At 46.9% G+C, this 19,909-nt stretch overlaps 9 protein-coding genes across 9 annotated transcripts; 4 read left to right on the top strand and 5 right to left on the bottom strand.

Annotated features, from left to right (window-relative positions):
• The first annotated feature begins 317 nt into the window (after window positions 1-317).
• BX661DRAFT_184997 (uncharacterized protein) lies at window positions 318-808 on the top strand. Its single transcript, XM_051536648.1, has one exon. It carries the CDS (start codon window positions 335-337, stop codon window positions 704-706), a length of 372 nt encoding a protein of 123 aa, XP_051390328.1. The 5' UTR covers window positions 318-334; the 3' UTR covers window positions 707-808.
• An 869-nt stretch (window positions 809-1,677) lies between these two features.
• BX661DRAFT_206433 (uncharacterized protein) lies at window positions 1,678-4,888 on the top strand (the record flags this gene model as incomplete). Its single annotated transcript, XM_051538627.1, has 5 exons — window positions 1,678-2,665; window positions 3,172-3,286; window positions 3,406-3,530; window positions 3,795-3,911; window positions 4,242-4,888. The coding sequence occupies 5 exons, from the start codon at window positions 1,678-1,680 to the stop codon at window positions 4,760-4,762; spliced, it is 1,866 nt and encodes a 621-aa protein (XP_051390327.1). The 3' UTR covers window positions 4,763-4,888.
• BX661DRAFT_184993 (WD40-repeat-containing domain protein) lies at window positions 4,889-6,296 on the top strand. Its single transcript, XM_051536647.1, has one exon. The coding sequence runs from the start codon at window positions 4,954-4,956 to the stop codon at window positions 6,241-6,243; it is 1,290 nt and encodes a 429-aa protein (XP_051390326.1). The 5' UTR covers window positions 4,889-4,953; the 3' UTR covers window positions 6,244-6,296.
• Window positions 6,297-8,309, bottom strand: BX661DRAFT_184992 (uncharacterized protein). Its single transcript, XM_051536646.1, has one exon. It carries the CDS (start codon window positions 8,203-8,205, stop codon window positions 6,331-6,333), a length of 1,875 nt encoding a protein of 624 aa, XP_051390325.1. The 5' UTR covers window positions 8,206-8,309; the 3' UTR covers window positions 6,297-6,330.
• A 115-nt stretch (window positions 8,310-8,424) lies between these two features.
• Window positions 8,425-9,771, bottom strand: BX661DRAFT_184991 (uncharacterized protein). Its single transcript, XM_051536645.1, has one exon. The coding sequence runs from the start codon at window positions 9,690-9,692 to the stop codon at window positions 8,436-8,438; it is 1,257 nt and encodes a 418-aa protein (XP_051390324.1). The 5' UTR covers window positions 9,693-9,771; the 3' UTR covers window positions 8,425-8,435.
• Window positions 9,772-10,170: 399 nt separating this feature from the next.
• BX661DRAFT_184990 (P-loop containing nucleoside triphosphate hydrolase protein) lies at window positions 10,171-11,524 on the bottom strand. Its single transcript, XM_051536644.1, has one exon. It carries the CDS (start codon window positions 11,419-11,421, stop codon window positions 10,459-10,461), a length of 963 nt encoding a protein of 320 aa, XP_051390323.1. The 5' UTR covers window positions 11,422-11,524; the 3' UTR covers window positions 10,171-10,458.
• A 449-nt stretch (window positions 11,525-11,973) lies between these two features.
• On the bottom strand, window positions 11,974-13,668 carry BX661DRAFT_172135 (uncharacterized protein; the record flags this gene model as incomplete). The annotated part of the gene is made up of 2 exons (XM_051533757.1): window positions 11,974-12,864; window positions 13,543-13,668. The coding sequence occupies 2 exons, from the start codon at window positions 13,666-13,668 to the stop codon at window positions 11,974-11,976; spliced, it is 1,017 nt and encodes a 338-aa protein (XP_051390322.1).
• Window positions 13,669-16,723: 3,055 nt separating this feature from the next.
• Window positions 16,724-18,463, bottom strand: BX661DRAFT_184984 (WD40-repeat-containing domain protein). Its single transcript, XM_051536643.1, has one exon. The coding sequence runs from the start codon at window positions 18,394-18,396 to the stop codon at window positions 16,951-16,953; it is 1,446 nt and encodes a 481-aa protein (XP_051390321.1). The 5' UTR covers window positions 18,397-18,463; the 3' UTR covers window positions 16,724-16,950.
• On the top strand, window positions 18,464-19,905 carry BX661DRAFT_184982 (uncharacterized protein). Its single transcript, XM_051536642.1, has 3 exons — window positions 18,464-19,088; window positions 19,250-19,368; window positions 19,511-19,905. The coding sequence occupies exons 1-3, from the start codon at window positions 18,918-18,920 to the stop codon at window positions 19,809-19,811; spliced, it is 591 nt and encodes a 196-aa protein (XP_051390320.1). The 5' UTR covers window positions 18,464-18,917; the 3' UTR covers window positions 19,812-19,905.
• The last annotated feature ends 4 nt before the right edge of the window (window positions 19,906-19,909 follow it).

Here is a 19,909-nt window from a genome sequence, read left to right as displayed (position 1 = left end):
TTTACGTTCCCTTCCAATACAAGCAAATCTGATACAACAATGACCAAGTTCTTCTCCCTACTTCTATTATTTACTTGAGCACCATGGAAAATATTTTGCCACCCATTGCAACAACACAAATAATTTCATTATTTGGATATTTTTGTTTGTGTTTTGCTTCTTGCTTTGGCTGCTAATTTTTATTCAGAAATAAACTGCTAAGAAATATTCTGGTTAGACACTCATTGTGTTAGTTGCTTCTCTGAACTCTGCTTGTAAACATAATTTTATAGCAACCAATGGGAAATAAATATTTTTCACGTCATTTGGCTTGCTATTATCAATACCAATATCAATGTCAATTTATTATTCACCGCACCTTCCCGGCATTGCCATTGTTTTCCGCGTGATATTGATTTATTTTGTCTGGTTCACTGTTTTTAATTTGCCCACATTCAATAGAATTGTCTTGTGTTGTGAACAAGGTCACACGCATACTCGGAGCAACCATCATTCACGCAAATATAGAAATGGCTGCGCTTGTGTCATACTTTCAACAAAAAGTTTCACGATGTGGCCAACTAACAGGTACCTTTCGCAATCGCTTAAATTTTTTATCCAATTTTACTTCCATTGCTTTGTTTGCTATTTTGTCTTCAACATGACACTGGGGAAAATACTCTTAAAAGCACGTGCCAGATATCTCCCAATGGCAACTAAGAGATAGCACACCGATTTTAACAATGCATTTGTTGCTCTTGACCACTCACATTATTTGGCCTCCAAAAAAATTCAATTCAACCCGTCTTCTCAGTTTTTTTTAGCTCCTAAAGCATTGTTAATTACAAATTCAATTATTTAGCTGCATCACTCAATTATCTGTTAGTAATGTTGTTTATCCGTAACATATTTTGTTGTGGGTGACAATAAAAAATATTTTGAGTAGAAATCTTTGCAAACTCTATCGAAAGTATTTCAATTACTTTACTATTTCGTTGATATTGATCGTCAATGCTTATTTTGATTCGCTTGTCTGTAGAAAAATACAGCTATACAAATGCGCCCATTTCTATTTTCATTTTCACCGATTGAACATCCACTTGTATTTAACCAACTATTGTGACAACTATGTGAGATCCAGCAAGACGAGCAGAATGATTGCGGAGAAGATAAACTGTTACGCATAACTCTGGATTGGTTGAATCTACACGGGGGATGAGGTTGGTGTGAAACCCTACGACTACACTGCTTAAAAATTAAAATCATGACATGGAACACATATGATAGCTGATACCAAATGATCTCTTTTCCCACTGCTTTAAAAAGGAACATTTGGCATAGATACCATGGGTCGCTATTGTCGTTAATTATTTTGTGGTCAAATTTCAAATTTTACAACGGCTCGTTTATCTCTTCTGTTAATTTACGCATGGCGTTTTCAGCAAGGTGTCCTGCCGTATAGATAAATTGGCTTTATTAATCATGATTATATGGCCATGTGGAAAAACACTGAGATAACCCGCAAATTTGTTTTGCATGTCCAGACACATCTAAACGTTTTCACTTGACATTAAATAAATTCAACATCCTCTGGGCTGTAAGCTGCAAAAAATAATTACTACTGACACTTTGACTACGTTCTAACATTTATTTTTTGTTTAAAACATTACGATCAACACTTTTCACTATTGCAAAACCATGGCCGATGAAGGAGGTGAAAACATTTCTGCGCCCAGAGTCCCGCCTTCATACCAAAACTTGGTCACAGCTCTGACAGCCGTATCTAGTATCTCGCTATTTTGCACGTTGTCTTGTATCATTGTGTTCTTCATACTCCTATCCTTCAACGCGCACCGGGTCAATATCCCTTTGGTCAAGATCACAATGTCGATTCAGAGTGTCCACGCGATTGCTCTTATACTATCAATTTTATTCAACGAGATCACCATTACATCTGAGGTGCTGTGTAGTAGTCTGCGATACATCATGTTTATATGCTACCTATCCTCTATATTCATGTGTTGCGCAATAACAATCCACTTGTGGCTGGTCATTACGCTACGCAAGCTAGACCAGACTAGACGCAATGAGCGGTGGTACTATATTATTTCGTTTGCCCTTGCCATTTGCTTGTCTGCATCACTAGCAACCATTCCAAACAGCGCCTACGGTCTTGCCAACCGGTGCATGAACGCCTCTATCCCCACCCCTCGGTACTTAGCCATTCGCTGGGGCCTGTACTACAGCTGGTTTGTAGTCGCGTCGTTGATCTCAATTCTATGCATGATCAGTGTGTTGCGCTCAGCATTTAGGCTCACTCACACAACTCACGCACATGGCCGAAGGCACATATCAACCACCGAAGATTATAGAAGCGCTGTCAACGCTCGAGCCAACGGAAAACGCCTGCGCTCGCTCGTATTCTACACGATCGCATACCCGGTTATAAGTTTGGTGTGCAATTTCCCGACGCTCATGCAAGAACTGCTATCAACAGTGCTCAAAAAGAATATGATGGGATTTAGCTTTGCCGCGCGGCTCTTGCTGGCCTGCGAAGGCACGTTTCTCGCATTGACCTTCTTTTTGTACCCGGCAGTCTTGCATTCGATCCGCGACATCACCTACATTGCTGTCCAGTACTGGATCGTTGAACAGGAGGAGTTTTGGCGGCGGAAACAGAGTGAGAGTAAGCATTCGGGTGACGGGCACATGCTGCACGAGGATCCCAACGACATGCTGATGGACAAGACAGACTTGCGAAATTTCACGTCATTGCGTGGGCGCATTTTCCACTCTATTCTTTTGAAAACGTCCGAAGGCAAGCGAGAGACCAGCTTGTAGCAGCACGCTTCCTCTCTTCCTTTTTTGCCTACTACCTGGTGGTGAATACCAAAGTGACAGAGGCGAGCGACAGTAACTGCAAAGGATGCTGATCACACGAATTTGCAACGCCCAAGCATAATCTTCGCACTCTCTGAGCTTTGGGGCATCATTAGTTCTTGACTGTAAATTTTTATTGTTTCTTTCTTTCCATCGAGTTCCGCCTTTTTATACTACATTTATTTATTTATTCCACCTTGGCTCATTTTCGAGCAATTTACAAAACTCGTTTGGCCATGGAACAGCCCAGCATTGAGCGTCGGATAACACGAAGCAGAGTGACTTTGCGCAGCAAGCCTGTGGACACAACAGACGCGCCAACGGCAGAGCCAAAGGCTGTGCCAAGCGTGAATTCAAAAATTGCTACTCATTCGACAGTGGCAAAGCCTACTGAAGGGCTAAATTTGACACCCAGTCGAAATATAAAGTAAGCTATGCAGGCTTTGCTGGCTCCTGCACTTGCTTTGCAAATATTAAATGGCAACTTTGCTAATTCTACATGGAAGCTTGAAATGACTTCAACCCGCCTCATACATGCTGTTGTAGGGTGCTGCGCAGAACGCAGAGCGAAAATTCGCCTGTTACAGTCGACTCGCTTTATACAGATAACGATGACGACGACAGCGATGGTGATCTTCCCGATGCGTCCAGCCTGCTGAACTCTCCGTGTTGTAAGGCCGCGCCCACTGGAAAACAGGGGAAGCGGCCGCGCAGTCCTGGATCTGAATCTGGGATTAAAGACACTTCAAAAGCCAGCAGCATAAACTCGAAGCGCAAGCGGGCGCCGGCAGGGACGCTTATTAGGTCAGCATCAGAATGCTTGACAACCATTAAAGAAGACGATGCAGATGATATATCAGACATAAGCGCATTAAGTGTTCCCGGAGAGCTAGTGCTGGCGCTGTACAGAAAGTTTTATTACCCGGCGCGGATAGTGGCACAGGTGGGTCCGAAAAAGTTTAGAGTCGAGTTTTTTGACGGCTACGTCAAATCGCTGGGCAGAGCAAATATCCACACCATGTACGAAAAGAGGTTCCAAACCTGCAGACTGGGTAAGTTGCAGCTCATAGGTGACGAGCCTGCGCAAGAAGTCAAGAGCGGATCTAGAGGACCGACTGTCAATGACAATACCAATCTAGAGTGCGATTTTGAGCGCGACTTGGGTCTTTTTGCGCATCTGATCCAGCAGATGAATGTAATCAAACCCCATCTGGATCGGCTCCACGGATGCCCTGTGGATGAGCTTGAGAGCGTGTCCAAGGCCGAGTACCGGCTTGCTGCGTTTTTCGGCAGCGACAGCAGCACGAAGCGCCAGCTGGCGGACCGCGTTTCGTCTGGGTTTCTGAACCGAGCAGAATTTAATTTTCTCGGGCGCCTTCTAGCCAGGTGGTACGCCGATCCACCGCGGGCGGCGATGTCGGAAAACTCGCCCACGCATGATGACAGCCTGGCAATGCCCTTGCGAGATTATCCGACACTGTTTGGTGACAAATATAATACGGCCGAGCTGTGGGTATCGACGCCCGACATCGCGGTGACCGCTTTTAACGATCCCACGGAAATACTCAGCGAAGTGTCGGGAATCAACGCCGATGTCAATAACAATACTGCTGGTTTGATCAGCCTGACCACCACGACAATGCCTGATTTTAAACACAACACTGAAACGCATCTTAAGCAGTGCAGCCAGGAAGATTCAAACCAGCAGCGACAGGAGTCATCGCTGGCGCTTAAATTTGTCCACGATGTGCTGCTGCCGCACGCCGTCAAGCGGATGACAATGGAGCGCGACAAGTGCACACTCGAGGAGTGTGAACTGCGCATGCGCATGAGCAGCAGCGAGAACCAGTGGGTCGATCATATACTTGCTGCCCGAGGCATCTCGCGAGATCCCTCATCTTGATCTGAATCTTTGGCGCCCTTGCATCAACATTTTTTATAAAATGCTCGATTATCTTTTTTTTGCAGCAATACCAAAAAAAAACCTCATTGTTAACACGTTGTTGCTCTTTTTCTCTCCGTCTTTACCACTTTGATATACACATTATTTAATTTTATATTTTAAAAAAGAATATTTAACACAAATTGAGCACAATGTCAATTCCCGCCGCAAACGTCTCATCTGACAGACGGCATTTCTTCATGTCCAGCGCACAGCTCGAGGCGCTAGAGAGAAGGGAGGAGCTCGAAAAAGACCCGCTTTGGCTGAAGATCGGCTCGCCGCTGCGTGCCGGCGGCCGCCTCCTGAACTTCGAGCTATACGATGACAGCAGCGCAGTGCTTGCCCTAGGGAGCCACCAGGCCAAAGTGGCAGATCTCAAAGCAAAAGAGTGCAAGCGAGGGCTGGTCAAGCACAGTGGACCCGTCACATCGGTCGCAGTAATGAACAAGTCGTATGTGGTCGGTGGCTCGCGCATCGCTCTTTCGGCATCGTGGGATAAGCTTGTTAAGGTATGGTCGGTCGACAACCCGCAGTGCATTCTGGCAGTGCTTACTGGGCATGCGGACTTTGTCAAGTGCCTTGTCGCGCATCCGACGCTGCCACTGGTGTACTCGGGATCAGCAGACAAGTCGATTATTATCTGGAAGTTGCCGGCCAACGCAAGCGACCTGGATCTGGGGGTTCAGGGGAACCCCGTGGAGATCTCGCCGTTCAAAATTATCAAGGGCCAGCACACTGGCCAGATCTACACGCTGTGCCTGAACCCGGCTGCGGACATACTGTACTCGGCCGGGTCGGACGCGTCTGTCCGAGCATGGGATGCTATGAGCGGGGCTGCACTAAGCATGGTTACTGGCGATGAGACCGAGGACTGGCAGATTCCTCGGGGTCAGCACAAGACCAACATCTTTGACCTGAAAGCAACTGACAACGGGTTATGGACTGCATCGGCAGATAACACGGCGATCGGCTGGGATATCGACACGTGCAAGGCTGACTTGGTGCTGGAGCACAAGACAACCGTCACCGCTGTGCTTCCCATCCCGCAGGTTGGCGTCGTCGTGACGGGCACGCGCGGCGGCATTATCTACGTGTGGAGCACAGATAGCGGGGCGCCGGAGATTATTCGCGAGATTCATGCCCACACCGACGATGTGTCTTGCCTAAAGGTCGCTGGCCGTGTGTTTTACTCGTCGGGGCTAGACGAGACGCTACGCGTGTGGGATATCAAGGACGTTGTTGCATTCAAGGGGAGCCTTGAGTACGTGCCGGCAGAATTGGCTGAGCTCAAGGCACAAGGCCAACAGAAGCGGACGCAAAACACCAGCATCATCAGCGTCCCGGCCGAAGCTGCCTTTGCTAGTGGCGGGAAGCAGTCGGTGCTAACTGAAGAGGAGGAGCGCGAGTTGGCAGAGCTCATGTCCGATCTGGACGATTTGTAGTGTGAAACACCATTGTTCCGAATCTCAATAAAAAATTAGTTCTGAATTATACTCTCAATGTGAACGCAAACATCATGTAATTTTTTTTTAGAATTTAAAGTCCTTGGCTTTCTTCCTCTGCGTAGCCGATTCAGCGCCTGGTGTCGCCGGTGTGGGCTTCCTCTTGCGGGACTGCGTAGCAGCATGCTCGGCGACCATATCTGAAAAGTCCTCCTGAGCGACACTGCCCGCGCCCGAGTGACCACCAACGGACGCAGATGCCTCTGCGTATTTTGCCTGGAGAGCCTCCTGATCCAAGCCCTCGAGCTCCGCCGCGTCGATGGCAATGTCCACGCCCTTGCCCATTACTTTGGACTTTTTGCTAGCGGGCTCGCCGACACCCTTTTTCTTTGACGGATCGAGTGCCGTGCTCATATCGTATGTGAACTGGGAGCCCATTATTCCCTCCAGCTGGGCTGTCGCCTGCTCAGGCAAAATTGTGTACAGTTGCTTGTTGGCCGTGCTGTCCTCTCTAGCTGCCTGCTTGCGCAGCTGAAGCACGCTCGGAGTCTCCAGGCCAGACGGAATGGTGGCCATTCCGCTGCGGAGCTGCTCATCTGTGAGCCCAACAGCTTCTGCTTCGCCTCTTGGCTGATTGGCCTCTTCCTCGGCACCCGAGTTTGTGTTTTCGTCGGAATCCTCGTCTTCATCATCATCCTCCTCATCGGAAGATTCGGCAACCTCCAGGTCGCCCCAGTACTTTTTTGCACCAGTCGAGAGATCGCTGATAGGTTGTGGCACGCCGGCCACAATGTTTGTCGCTGCTGCTACTGGAACATCACTCTGCGCGGAAGCAGCTGCAAATACATCTCCATAAAGCAGGCGGCCAAACTCGTCGACAGGCGGGCGGCCCCACCCACCAGGATGGAATCCCCACTGCGCCCCAGGCGGGATCGGCGCGTTGAGTCCGGGTATGATCATGTTGGAGTACGAAGGCGGCGGCCCATACCGCTGCATATTGATAAGCCAGGGCGGTGGTGCCAACGGCGGAATGCTCAGCGCAGTCTTCAGCGAGTCAGACAAGACACCCGGAGTGAAACTAAACGTCGTATCCGACTCCTTCCCCTCGTAAAACAGGTCGCCATGGCTAGTCATGTTTTTGGGAGGCGTCTGGAAGCGGAAGAAGGCGTCGTGCAAGCGCTGGTAATCCAGTGTCAGCTTGTTCATCTTTGGACGCATCTTTTCGCGGCCCGTAGTCTTGGCCTTATTCTCATCCTCCTTTTCGCGCACAGCCTCGCGCATCTCCATAATTCCGGTGGCCTTGATAAATTCGGGCAGTTCGAATGGTGGCTTTTCCATGCCGCGCTTATACTGGAGATATTTTTTCTTCTGGCCCCAGTGCAGGGGCACGGGGACGGTATTGCGCGCGGCCTTTATTGCCACTAGGAGCTCGGGATCTGGAGCACTGGTGTCTGTCCAGTCGACAACCTCAGGGCGCGCTGCTTTTTTCTTAAGCTCAGCCACAGACATGCGGATCCGCTTCTTCTGCTTTCGCGACAGTTTATGTTCGGTCGACTCGTTCTCGTCGGCGCTGTCGCGATCGCTTCCCGAGTCGTTGTCGCTGTTAGAGTCCATATTAATATCGTCTTTGACGCTGTTCTTTGTAGCATTTGTAGTAGCCTGCTTGGAATCTGTGCCGTCCTCTTGGTCGCTTTCATCGTTGGCGCCAAATGACCTCGCCGCGTTGGCTGCAAAGTGCGAAAATACAGTTGAATACTCTGCAAACTCTGTGTTTTCTATGGAGGGCTCCTGCTGCTCCACATACTCAATAATAACGTTCTCCGGAAGCGCCGCTTTATTGGTGTCGGCAATTATTTTTGCCAGCCGGTCATTGCGCGCCTCCTCGGCAGCGAGCTTTTCTGCGCGGCTCTTCTTCTTTCGCCGCTGCTGTTTAATCGATGGTTTTGCTTCTACCGACGCCATAACGTAAATAAAAAATATTTTTCTTTGGGAGCTGGATCACTCTCAATGAATTAATGGGATAAAATAAATATAAGAGTTGAACAGAAATGTAAGCCAAGTCGATTAAAAATAGAAGAGCGCGCGTGTTTAAAAATTAAGAAATTTAATTTATATGGTATAATAAAATGTAGGTCTTTATGGGGGAGTCAGAGTGACATTTTGCAGATGCGCTTTATTTCCCTCTTTTTTGCTTACTCGATCCTACGCTTCTTCTTTTGTTTCTTGCGAGACTTGTCCACCGGCTGAGTGACTTTAATACGCCTGGAAATAGTGGGTAAAGGCGTTGGACCGGTAGAGATATGGCCCATTTTCTCCATCAGGCGGTCCAAGTTGTCGCGCATGTATTCAATAGCCGAGCAGATATGATCCATACTCCTGGATTCCACAGCTGTGCTTGGCATGCTCTGCCAATTGTTGCTTGACACGTTGTTTTGAAGTAGCATTGGCGGTGGTGGAGTTGCAGTAAGATGCTGTGACGCGGCTAATGAAACAACGGCTGGTGGTAGCGAGGGCGACAAAGGCGTGTGGATAATCTCGCTTAAGTTGGTATTATCCATATTGAACTGTGTCGGATTCAGCGCCGGGTATTTTGCGTGCAAAAATGGCGAAGCGCTTGGTTCGAATTGGGTGTCGAAATTGCTTGCACTGTTGCGGCTTGCGGGCGACATTGATTGCGGCGTAAACTCGAGATACTCAGAGACGCTCTGACGCCTGCTGACTGGTGGGCTCGAATAGTCAAAAGGACAGCTAGATGGGAAATTGGACGGGGAGTAAAGTGTATCTGACGCGTTACTAGGATTAAACAGCTCTGATGAGATGTTCCTATTCTCATGGGGGCTAACTTCCCTGTTGTCCGAGCCAGACGGCGTAGCGCGCTTCTTGGTTTTGCGGCCTTTTTTGCGTTTCTTATTCAGCTTGACTCGCTGCGCGGCACTCTTGGCATTGTTTCTCGGTGTCTGACCCGCTTGAGTTGCTCTTCTGGCATCACTGTCGCTATCGTCACTGCTGATTTCAATCACGACTGGCGCTTCCTGAGCTGACACTATAAGCGGCTGCATCACAGCAACATTGGCAGAATTAGCAGCATTAATAGCACCATCTTGATTAATGCTGCCAAACGCCATCACTAGCTCCTCGATTCTCACATTGACGTTCTTGGCCACGAAGAGCACGCCAGTGGTCAGACTAGCAGTGTGGTTTTTAAAGATTGTCTTGAGTGCGATTTGTCTGAGATACAGGGACTGGTTAGTGTACTCGCTCAAGAGCTCGTTGCTCTCGCGGATCATGTTGAAGACAACTTGGGCCTGGGGAGACGTTGATTTGAACTTGCGGACCATCTCCCATTTACATCTGTTCTCGTCATTGACAAACCACTCGAGAAAAGCGCCGGTTGATTCGTTAGTCCAGCATTTATAAGCTAAGAGAGTGTGCCTTCTCCCTCGGCTCATGTTGCCTGAAGAACTAGAGTAAAAAATTAAAAAGCGAGAGATGAGAGATGAGTGCTTTATAAATAGGGCACAAAGTATGCTGGGTGGTAATAGAAAATGAATAAGTATGAAGAGTAGACGAATAAAACAAGGGGTCTGTGTATCACTTGCCTAGTATCTTTAAATTGTCGCGTGGGTGAGCAATGTATTTTTTATTTTTATTTTGAACAGTAGCTCTGGCCAGTCCATATCAAAATGCGCTGAATGTCGTCTATGGATGTCCTGGTATTTCCATACAAGAAAATTTTTTATTTATTTGGAACTTGCCAATTGCAGTCCAACTATGCAAATGAAAAAATTCCTGGCCACTTGTTCCATATAATTTTGTATACGGCATGGAAATTAAGACCCTGGTCAACTCCTTGCATATTTCCCACCGGGCACTCCTTTTAAAAAAATGATACAGGAGACCCTGGGCATTTTCTATGAAATCAACCAGGGCAACCACAAAAAAATTTTCATTTGAAAAAATCCAGCGACAACAAAAGAAACCTGCCAACGACTTTGAAAGAGAAAGGTGACCATGAGAAAGAGAGAGGGATAGAGAGTGAAAATAGATTGAAGAGGAAGGTGGAGTATATTTTGACCAGGCAAGCCTCCTATTTCCCATTTGGATATATTGAACCATAGGGGCATTCGAATGGTAGCTTGGATCCAATTAATAGAATGAGTGGGAGAAACCCCTATAAAAAATAAAGAGAAAGAAAACCCACATCCTGCTTTTTTTTTACAGTATGTGGTCCCAAGCAACCACATTCCGGTCCATATCCAAATGCATGCGCAATGTATAGTAGTCCTCAAACAACCCAGACGCTAAAAAGCCCTTCCTATCCAGTTTACCCAAAGCAATCTCATACAATGGCATAAAACGCTCTACAAAGTCCTCCAGCTGCTGGTCAGACAACGAGGGTTTCCCCAGGGCAGCCATCGCATCCTCCTGCTCCTTCCGCCATCTATAAACAACATCAACATCGGCCACACGCATATACACCCAGGCGTCAATCAACCCGTACAAGGTTTTTTCAAATTCCCCGAGATTGGTGTTGATTTGCGCCAGGTTGGCATCCGAGTATTTGCGCGAGTACTTGTACAGGACGCTGTTTCCATGAACGCCGGCGAGGTATTCGGAGAATTCGCCAGTGTTGAGTGAACGGAATCCCAGACACCAGCCTTCAAAGAGCACGACGTCAACGGGTGGCGCTGCCTTGGGCCACTCGTCCAGGGGCACTCTGTCGCCGTACCCAGAGTGCAAGCTCTTGTCGTAGCGCGGAATCCGCGTCTCCTCCGTACCTTCAAGCAGCGATGTCAGCGTGGATCGGCCCAAGGATAAGTCATGGGTGCCGGGCTGGCCGCGAAAGCACAGTAGCGGGTTTGACGGATTCTGTTTCCGCACTTCTAGTTGTTCCGCGTAGGGCAGGTAGAGGTCGTCGAGGGAAAATCCCACGGTGGATATGTTGCGCGCTGTGAGGAAATCGACCAGGCCACGAACCAGCGTTGTTTTGCCGCTGCCCTGCGCACCGTTGATCCCCACAATGAGGGGTGCGCGCAATGGGGTGCTGGTGGTTTGGCATTGTTTTTGCGCGAGTTTACGGAGAATAAAGTCGCCGGTGCGTTGGACTCGATCGAACATGCTTTTTTGCACTGCTTTCGCGCGCATGATACTGTTTAAACTTGACAACACGGGAGGCATTTTTTTCGCCCGAAGATGTTATATGTAAGAGAAAAATGGTTTGATGATTGATGATGATAAACTGTTAAATTATTTTGTTGATAGACAAAAATGACAATAGCGGAAAATAAAAAATAACTGCAGTTTAATGACTGCTGGGGGGCTGAAGCTCCTGACATTTGGGTCCAAGGCAAGGGAAAAAGAACAAAAAATAAATTAAAGCAATCTTGATTTGGTAACGCCGTTATTGGATGTTGAGGATAAAAGTCCCAAAAAAGGTTATTTGTGACGCTGATAATATTTTAGAATTAAGTTTTTTAATTAATACATTGTCCAAGTTTTGTTTGGACATTTATTAAATTAGATTAAATAGAAAAATAAAGGTGAAATATCGCAAAAGTATTATAAAAATGGTTGAAAAATAATAATAATAATAATAATAGAAAATAAATAAATAATAGTGTGTTTTTGTAAAAGAGAGAAAGAGCGAGGAAAGAGAATATGAGAGGGGAGGGGAGGGGAGGGGAAGGGGAGAAAAGAAAGGGCAATAGAAAAATGGAGTTGCTAAATTTGCTATTCATTGGCATTGCGATATGTATCATGATGATAATGCTGGTATTCCCCGTGTGTGTGGAAGTTCATGTCGTGGTGATCGTGGATAGATGGTAGCGATACATACTGAGCAGAACGCAGGTGGCTATCAAAGGCCTCACTCTGCACGGTATCCGCAGCAGTGGAAGACAGGATGCTATGGATAGAATGAGCCGAAGTCGGCTGCTGCTGCTGCTGTTGCTGTTGTTGGGCAAAAGAAGCGCTGGTCCACTGCATATCCTCAGCGCAAGACTCATAAGATGCGGGCTGACACAGGTTGGCAACAGATGGGCGCACAACAATGGGAGGCAAAGGCGGCGATGACTGAGACCACCCAGTTCGCGAATACTGCTCGTCCTCGGCCTCGGGTTCGCCCTCCTCCGACCACGAGCTCTGCATATCATCGTCCTCTTCCTCGTCCTCCTCACTGGCGTGCATCTGCAACTTCAATTTATCAGTAACCCCCATGTCGCCCTTCCCAGCCAGCATCCTCTTGGCCACTTCAATATGGACACCGCTTAGTACAGCCAAAGACCCAGCCGCGTCTACAGCATCCTTGGCCTCCCTGCGCTTGGCCTCCAGTGCTCGCCGCTGGTTCTGCTTGTAGTACCGAAGACCGCAGGCATTGCACAGCGTGCGCGGGCCATCGGGTCCCGATCGCCAGACTGAAGACACCGTGGTTATGCATTCGTGACACAGGGATGTGTTGCGCGGCCGAATAGTGCCATTGAGGACATCCAGGCGCCCCAGATCAAAGGCGTGCTTGATGTTCACTGCAGCGCCCAAGAGCTGGTCGAAATACAGCGGGTCATTCTCCACAGCAGATGAGAGGTTGGCCAGTCCTCGCAGAAGCTCAAACGTACTGTCCTGCAGCTACAAAAAAATTGATTTGGCATAAAGGTTTTTTTCATTTTGAGAGTGGGTGAATTAATTTATGCGCTAGAAAATAGGTTCGGCATTTGTATTTTCCCTAGTCATTTGAGGATCTGCTGAGCCGCATGAGGTGGGAAGGCTGATTGAGTTTTTTGTACGTAAATAGTAGTAGGAGGCCTTGCTGCCTTTGGCTTTTTTTCGAGCAAGATTTTCAAGAAAAGATTTTTTGAATATCCGTGTTTTCTATCGAGAATAATAAGCATGGCCGAGGAGCTTCAAGTAAAGGGAAATGTGTGGGGAGGCCAATGAGGTTGGCAAAAATAAGTATAAAAAAGGCGGACGTGGGAATCTCTCCCCGAATTATTATTCGTTACCCAAATTAAGCACATCAAAAAAATGTTCACACAATTGCTTTTTTTGCTTTGAGGCTTGTGTGGAAGAATTGTAGCAGCATGCTGGATAAAAAGAAACAAGTTTCTGGAACAGGTTGCACACAAGTATTGGGTAGTAATTGATTTACAGACAATTTTTTGTTTGGGGAGGGTGGGCAGGAGGAGACAAGGGGGGTGAGGGAACGGGGGGAAGAATCACAAGAACAAACAAATAAATACAACTTTAACTATGTTCGCTTTATTCCTTTCTTGTCTCAGCAAACAAGCAGCAACCCGTTGACCTTACATTATTACAGTCTGAATCAAATGCGTGGACAGACAAGCATGCGTCAGAGTGCATCGACAAGGAGACAACAAGTGAACAACCAGGCGGGGAGAGCAGAAAAAAGAAAGAGTGGAGAAAGAGAGGCATTCAATTTATTCGGCCATGTGATGCAATCACCCATCCCTACCACCTTAATAATTGCGCAAGGCAAAGAAGCGAAACAAAGAACATGGCAGAAAAGCACCAGGGCAAAAAATAAAATAAAATAGGGCTTACCAGTGTGTAGTGTGAAGGTACAAGGTACAATGGCTCTTCGACAAAGTGCCTGGCAGTGCGCTTGGCTGGCTTGCGCTTTGATGTTAGCGACTGTGGTGGTGCACCAGTGGACGCCACCGTTTCTATTGTCGTATCCTTGCATCCCACCGTGGCTTTGCTGCCTCCGTGCTTTCCTTTTGAGGTTGCGAGATCAGATTTTAGCTGATGATGCTGCTGCTGTTGCTGCTGCTGTTGCTGTTGCTGTTGCTGCTGTTGCTGTTGCTGCTGCTGCTGCTGCTGCTGCTGCTGTTGCTGCTGCTTTTGTCGCTGTTGCTGCTGCTGTTGTCGCTGTTGTCTCTGTTGCTGTTGCTGTTGCTGTTGTTTTTGCTGCTGCTGAAAACTTCCGACTGGATTGGGCGTGACAGGGATGAAGGAACTCATTAAAGGTGTGGGAAAATGGAGCAAAGTGGCTTTCACTTTTTTGCTCGATATGTGGTTTAAAAAAAGGAATCTAAAAGGCTGTTGTGGGGGGGTGTTTTTTGGGTTCTATAAAAACATAAAAGAGAAAAGGTCGTGGTACTGTGACTGGTCGGCACTCATAAACTGTCGATTGGCTACGCAATACTGTTTGGAAGCCCGATGGAAAAAAGGCAGTAAGGCGAGAGATAAAATAAAAATAAAAAGATATAGAGAGATAAAAAAGATTAGGACAGTTGTAAAAAAAAATTAAGAAACTGAACAAACGAGAAAGAGGATGTAAAAAAAACCTGGGTCGGGCTAATGCAAATAAAAAAGAAATAAAGGGAGTGGTGATTGAATAATTATGCGCCGCATTTTGGAGAGAACACAAGAGACAAATGAACATGGCGATTGCGATGGGTTTGTTCAATTTGTGTTCAACCTGCTTATTTTTTTCGTCATCGAGATGCACCAAAACCAAAACCAAAACCAAAACCAAAAAAATTACATTTTGCAGCCCCCTCATCACCTCTCCCCTCTTCCCTCCCCTTCTTCGCCCCCCCCCTCCCCCTGAAACAAGGATCGAAAAAAGACGGCCAGAAAATAGACAATTTTCCAGCTGGCTTGCCAGTCTATCTATTTTTGGCAGCCTTCAAGGATTTGCACACTCCGACTTTGTCTACGTGTGGGTTTCATGCCCCTAATATTTTTGTTCATGTTATTTTCTAATCCCTTATCCCAAATGCCCGTTAATATTATTTGAAATGACGGGAAAACAGCTGTAAAGATGAATTTCCATGTACATTTTCGTTTTCCAAGAACACATTTCCCTCTAAGTTGCCTGCATATTTTTCATTGCATAGCAAACCGTGTCTGCTTGAGCCAGATTTTCAATAATAAAAATATCGTTTCCAGATATCTTTTGGTTGCAAACATTTTTTTTATTTACGTGGGCCAAGATTTGCTATTTTTGACGGATGACTCACTCTATATAATCCAGCTTTTTTATTTACGTCTTCCCACTTATTATTTTTTTGGTGAGAAAGGGACTGTTTACCCAGCCTTTTCTAACGGATTTGTGTGTTTTTGTATCTGATCTACCATTTTTGTGTTCACAAAGCTTGTCTGAAACACCTTCCCCCCCCACCCAAAACAAAAACAAAGAGGACCCAGGTACCTTGCCACAATGCATTCAATATAAGATTATCTTGAGCATCTCGGCCCAAGCAGCGATCTTGCAAATGTGAATCAAAAATGCGAATCAAAAATCCCAGCATAAACGTGGAAAAAAAAGCCCCGGGCTAAACGACAAACAATAAAATATTTTATTGTTTTGATTTTAATTTTGATTTTGTTTTGTTTTGCTTTTGTTGTCGTCGTCGTCGTCGTCGACAGAGACAACCAATTGTGTAGTATACAGCTTGTTTTATGCAAAAAAAGCAAGTGCGCAGTCCAATCCAATCCAATCCAACCCAATCTAGGCCAGCCCAATCGCATTTCTTGTTCTTTTCTGAACTCTAGTCATTTTATTAGTGGACCTGCCAAAAAATTTGTCATATTTTCATATGCAAACACTACAGTGATGCGGAGTTCTTTCTGTAATGACAAGCGCGCCTCATGACCATTTGAAAATGAGAAAATAAAAATGAGTACAGAGCCGAAATCGCAGATATATTTGTTTTTTCTTCCGCTTTACTATCGCTTCAATAATGTGGCATAATATACTTTTTTTGGACAAGCAAACCAAAAAAGGCACATGCATGGTGAACAATTTGATTGGATCGAGAACGAACAAGCACAAACTTGCATTGCATGCCGGTCGCTAAATATGAATAGAAAATAAAAGTAAATAAAAGGGGAGAGCAGACATGTATGTGGTTTGCATGGAAAGTAAATCAATGCATAATTTGCCAAAGTGGCTTGAACGCAAATACACTGACAATAAATGTTAATGCATGGCGCATATATAATGCATACGTTGGGCCAAGTTGCATTTTTTTCAGTCTTTTGCAGAAATCTTTATCGCATCGTACTACTATTGAAATATTACAAAGTGTTGGGCTATTTAAAAAAACTCGGATGTTCGTAGGATATTATTTCATTTCAAAGCTTGAGATTGTATTTTTTTTTTACAAACCAAGTAAAAATGTCAAACTAGATTAGCAGTTGAAACTTGTACCGTGTTGCAATGTCCACCTCCCCTTTTTAAAAGAAAGCATGATGCAATTAATTAAAAATGAACCATTTTTTGTATATTTGGATTTACACTGCCTGTTTATTCAATTGGTTGCTCCAACCAATGCAAAAGAAAAATATTGGCCTTTTTATTTCTTGGCGTTGTTGCGGGGTTTAAATACCCCTTTTTTGAAACATGATGCAATTCGTAAGGATATTTAAAAAAATCTTGAATGATGCAGATGGGATTAACTCTTGTTTATCCCTCCACGCCCCCACCTTGGAATCCTGAAATTTGAAATTTTATTATTTTCTCTATTGTCAGATTTCAAAAATAGCAAAACCCAGTGATGAAAATCAATCCCACCGTCGAAAGACTGTTTCGGGAAGAAAAAAAAGGGTGTCAGCAGGCACAGCAAAAATTTGTTGTAATTGCAACTGCAACTGCACTTGCATTTGCAGCTCTGTCGCTCGCAATTAATCCAAAATTGGTAGTCAAATAGTATATGTGCAGGTTCTCAGTACAAACAAAATGCAATTCTAAAGTGTACTGATGAATGTCGGTGCCAGGCGCTTTTTGCCCTTATTGCGCGCCGCCTCTGCAGAAGCAACCTCAGCAGTGGCAGCAACAGCCTCTGTCAACCCAGAGTTCGCCTGCGGCTGCTCCTGCGCGCCAGCCGCACTCTCGGCGGATGCCTCGTTTCCAGGCACATAAACAGGCTCTGTCGGCTGCTCAATAGAAGCAATGCTGGCAAACCCATCGATAGATGCGATAATAAGATGTGAGCCGTCCTTGCACCAGGCAATATCCGTGATAGCAGCATAATGCAGCCCGGACATCAGGCCCACGGCGTGAGCGCCGGCCGACGTATCGTAAAGCGCCACGGCATTCTGCGATGCCACAGCCAACATCATCCGACAAGGCTCCTGCAAATCAACCCAAGGCGTCGAAGTAGAAGATTCGCGCGGGGCAAAAGTGCAGGGCGCCCAGCGAGAGGCCACAACTGGTTTTGTGTGGCCGCCCAGAGTAAGAAGGGGCGCGGCCTGGAGGTGGTCGCGGGCCCACACATAGCAGGTGTTGCGCGATGCGCGGTCGCGCTGGATGCCGGCTGCCGTGGTCACCAGGCGGCCGTCGGGTGATATGGACGGGCGGCGGAAGAAGGACGCTAAGTTGTCGTCGTGGAACAGTCGCTGTGTTTTGCGGATAGCCGGCTTGTGCTGTGCCGAGTCCACATCCATACCCTGCAGATCCGCATCCTTGGTGTCTCCACTATCCTCCCGTGCGCTGTCTTCGCCATTGGCCTCCATAACCCCAGCATCAGTGTCCAGACGCGGCATCGAGTAGTGAGCGGCCAGAGGCATGGCTATCTCCGACCCCGGCCGCGCTGCCGCCTTGGCTGCGCCCAGCCAGCGGTACATGCGCACCGACCGGTCGCTACTTTGTGTAACCAGAAACTCGCCCCTCGGATCCCAAGCAACGCCCTGCACGTAGTGTGTATGGTCGGCCAGCACCTGCAAGCACCTTGCCTCCCGGGCATCCCAGATACGCGCCGTATTATCCACCGACGCGCTGACGATGAACCCGCCGCAGGGGCTCCAAGCCAAATCGCAAATATCCGCCAGCGACCCGCGCAGCATTGCTGCCGGCCGCCACGCCTCAATATCTTCTCCGGCCACCTCGGCCACTTGGCGCCAGATAATGATAACTCCGTCGTCGCCCGCGCTCGCCAGGCGGCTGCCTCCGGGAGCAAAGCGTACGACGTTGACCGGCGCTGTGTGTCGGTTGAGGCTGGCCAGGAATTCGACGGCCGGAGACTGCGCGTCGGTTTCGCGCTCTTGTGGGGTGCGTAGCCGCCATATGCGCACGTTGTTGTCGCCGCCGCCTGTGGCGAATCGCCAGCCTGTGCCGCTGTAGCTGTGGTCAAAGTCGACGCTAAATATCGGCAGTTTGTCATGCCAGTTGATCTGAACTGTTTTGACGCGCATGGTTGGAATTACGATTAAGTAGAACGAGCGTAGGAAAATAGGATATTGTGCCGCTTTGTGTGCGCTATTAAAACGCGTGCTCTGCGCCCTTTTAAGGCCATGCAATTTGCCGCCTCAACGTCACCAAATGCACCTTTGTGCTTTTTATGGGCAGCAATCACAAAACCGCTTTGGACCGTTTGCTTTTTAAGAAAAGAGTGCGAGAAGCACAAATCTATTTTTTTTCTCTGGACCGTTTTGCTTTTTGGTACTTTCTGAGCACGAAATCCGGCCATGATGACGATTCCAGCTCTATTTTTGGATTTTGCGGACAACGACATAGAACAGGTACAAAAGATACCATCTGTCTAGCAGCTTTACAAGTCTATTTATAAACCTGCGAGCGCAGCTACTCTAGCTGTGCAGTTAACTGAAGAATACAAACAGCACTTTCTCTCTCACACTTTCTTTTTTATTTATTATTATTATTCTCTCGCAATCTGCAAGCAGTCCTCAATTCACCTTTTATTGCATAATTACAAATGACCGACTTTATCGACCGCGTTCCCCGCCGCTTTGAGGATGTCAATTCCAACGAGGGCATCAACACTGTTGAATTCCTGGAGGCCGCTGATGGTGTTGTCATGCTTTTTGACGACCTGGGCTCCGCCGCCTTTGTCATTGTGAAGAATGACATTCAAGGAAACATTAAAGTAAGCTTTAATATATTTGTTTGCAGTTTTTTTTGTTGTTGCTGCTTGGCCAGCGCACAACAAAGGCTAGAAGCGCGATTGAAAAGAATGGATACTTTTTACACTTTTAAAAAACCAGTCCCGTTTCGTTTCGTTTTTTCTTCTTCTTTTTCTTCCTGTAGAAGGTCCGCACCAAGCATGAATCCAATCCCGAGGCGTTCAACACCCTGGAGAAGATTGTTCTCGCTGAGGCTGGTACCAGCGACCGCACTGCCACCCAGGGGCTCTTGTGGTTGAAAAGGTAAAGTTGAAAAAGAAAGAATGTGCACCTGTCAAAAAGCAAGGAAACCCTCTCCCTCATTTTTATGTTTTATTTTGCTGGTGGCATACTAATCGGTTTTATTTTTTCTATCGCATGCATGGATTATTTTTGATTGCATTAGAGGCCTCGAGTTTACTGCCATGGGCGTCAACAAGAACTTGAGCACGGCCAACGAGGAGCTCTCCGCCTCTTTCACCATTGCTTACGAGAGGACCATTAAGCAGTACCACAATTTTGTTGTCAAGGCGGCATTTAATCTTGCCATGAGGGCCTGCCCCTCTCGCGTTGACTTTTACAAAAAGCTCGGCGATAACCAGGATGACGTCGCTGCAAATCTTCTCATATGGGCCACGGCTCTGCAGGTGCTGCTCGACAAGCTGAACATTTTTTACAGCTCGAAGGATTACGGCAAGGGCCTCTAATCGTATTCATTCCATTCAAATCCACCAACACTGTCTTATGTTTTTAAATATACACGCATATGTACGCACACATCTTTTTTGTGTGTTTATCAAACTCA

This window comes from Kickxella alabastrina (genome assembly GCF_025024165.1).
Source record: "Kickxella alabastrina strain RSA 675 chromosome Unknown BX661scaffold_17, whole genome shotgun sequence".
Classification (NCBI taxonomy): Eukaryota; Fungi; Kickxellomycota; class Kickxellomycetes; order Kickxellales; family Kickxellaceae; genus Kickxella; species Kickxella alabastrina.
Note: the sequence above shows the minus strand (reverse complement) of the source record. Positions and strands in the feature narration are given on the sequence as shown.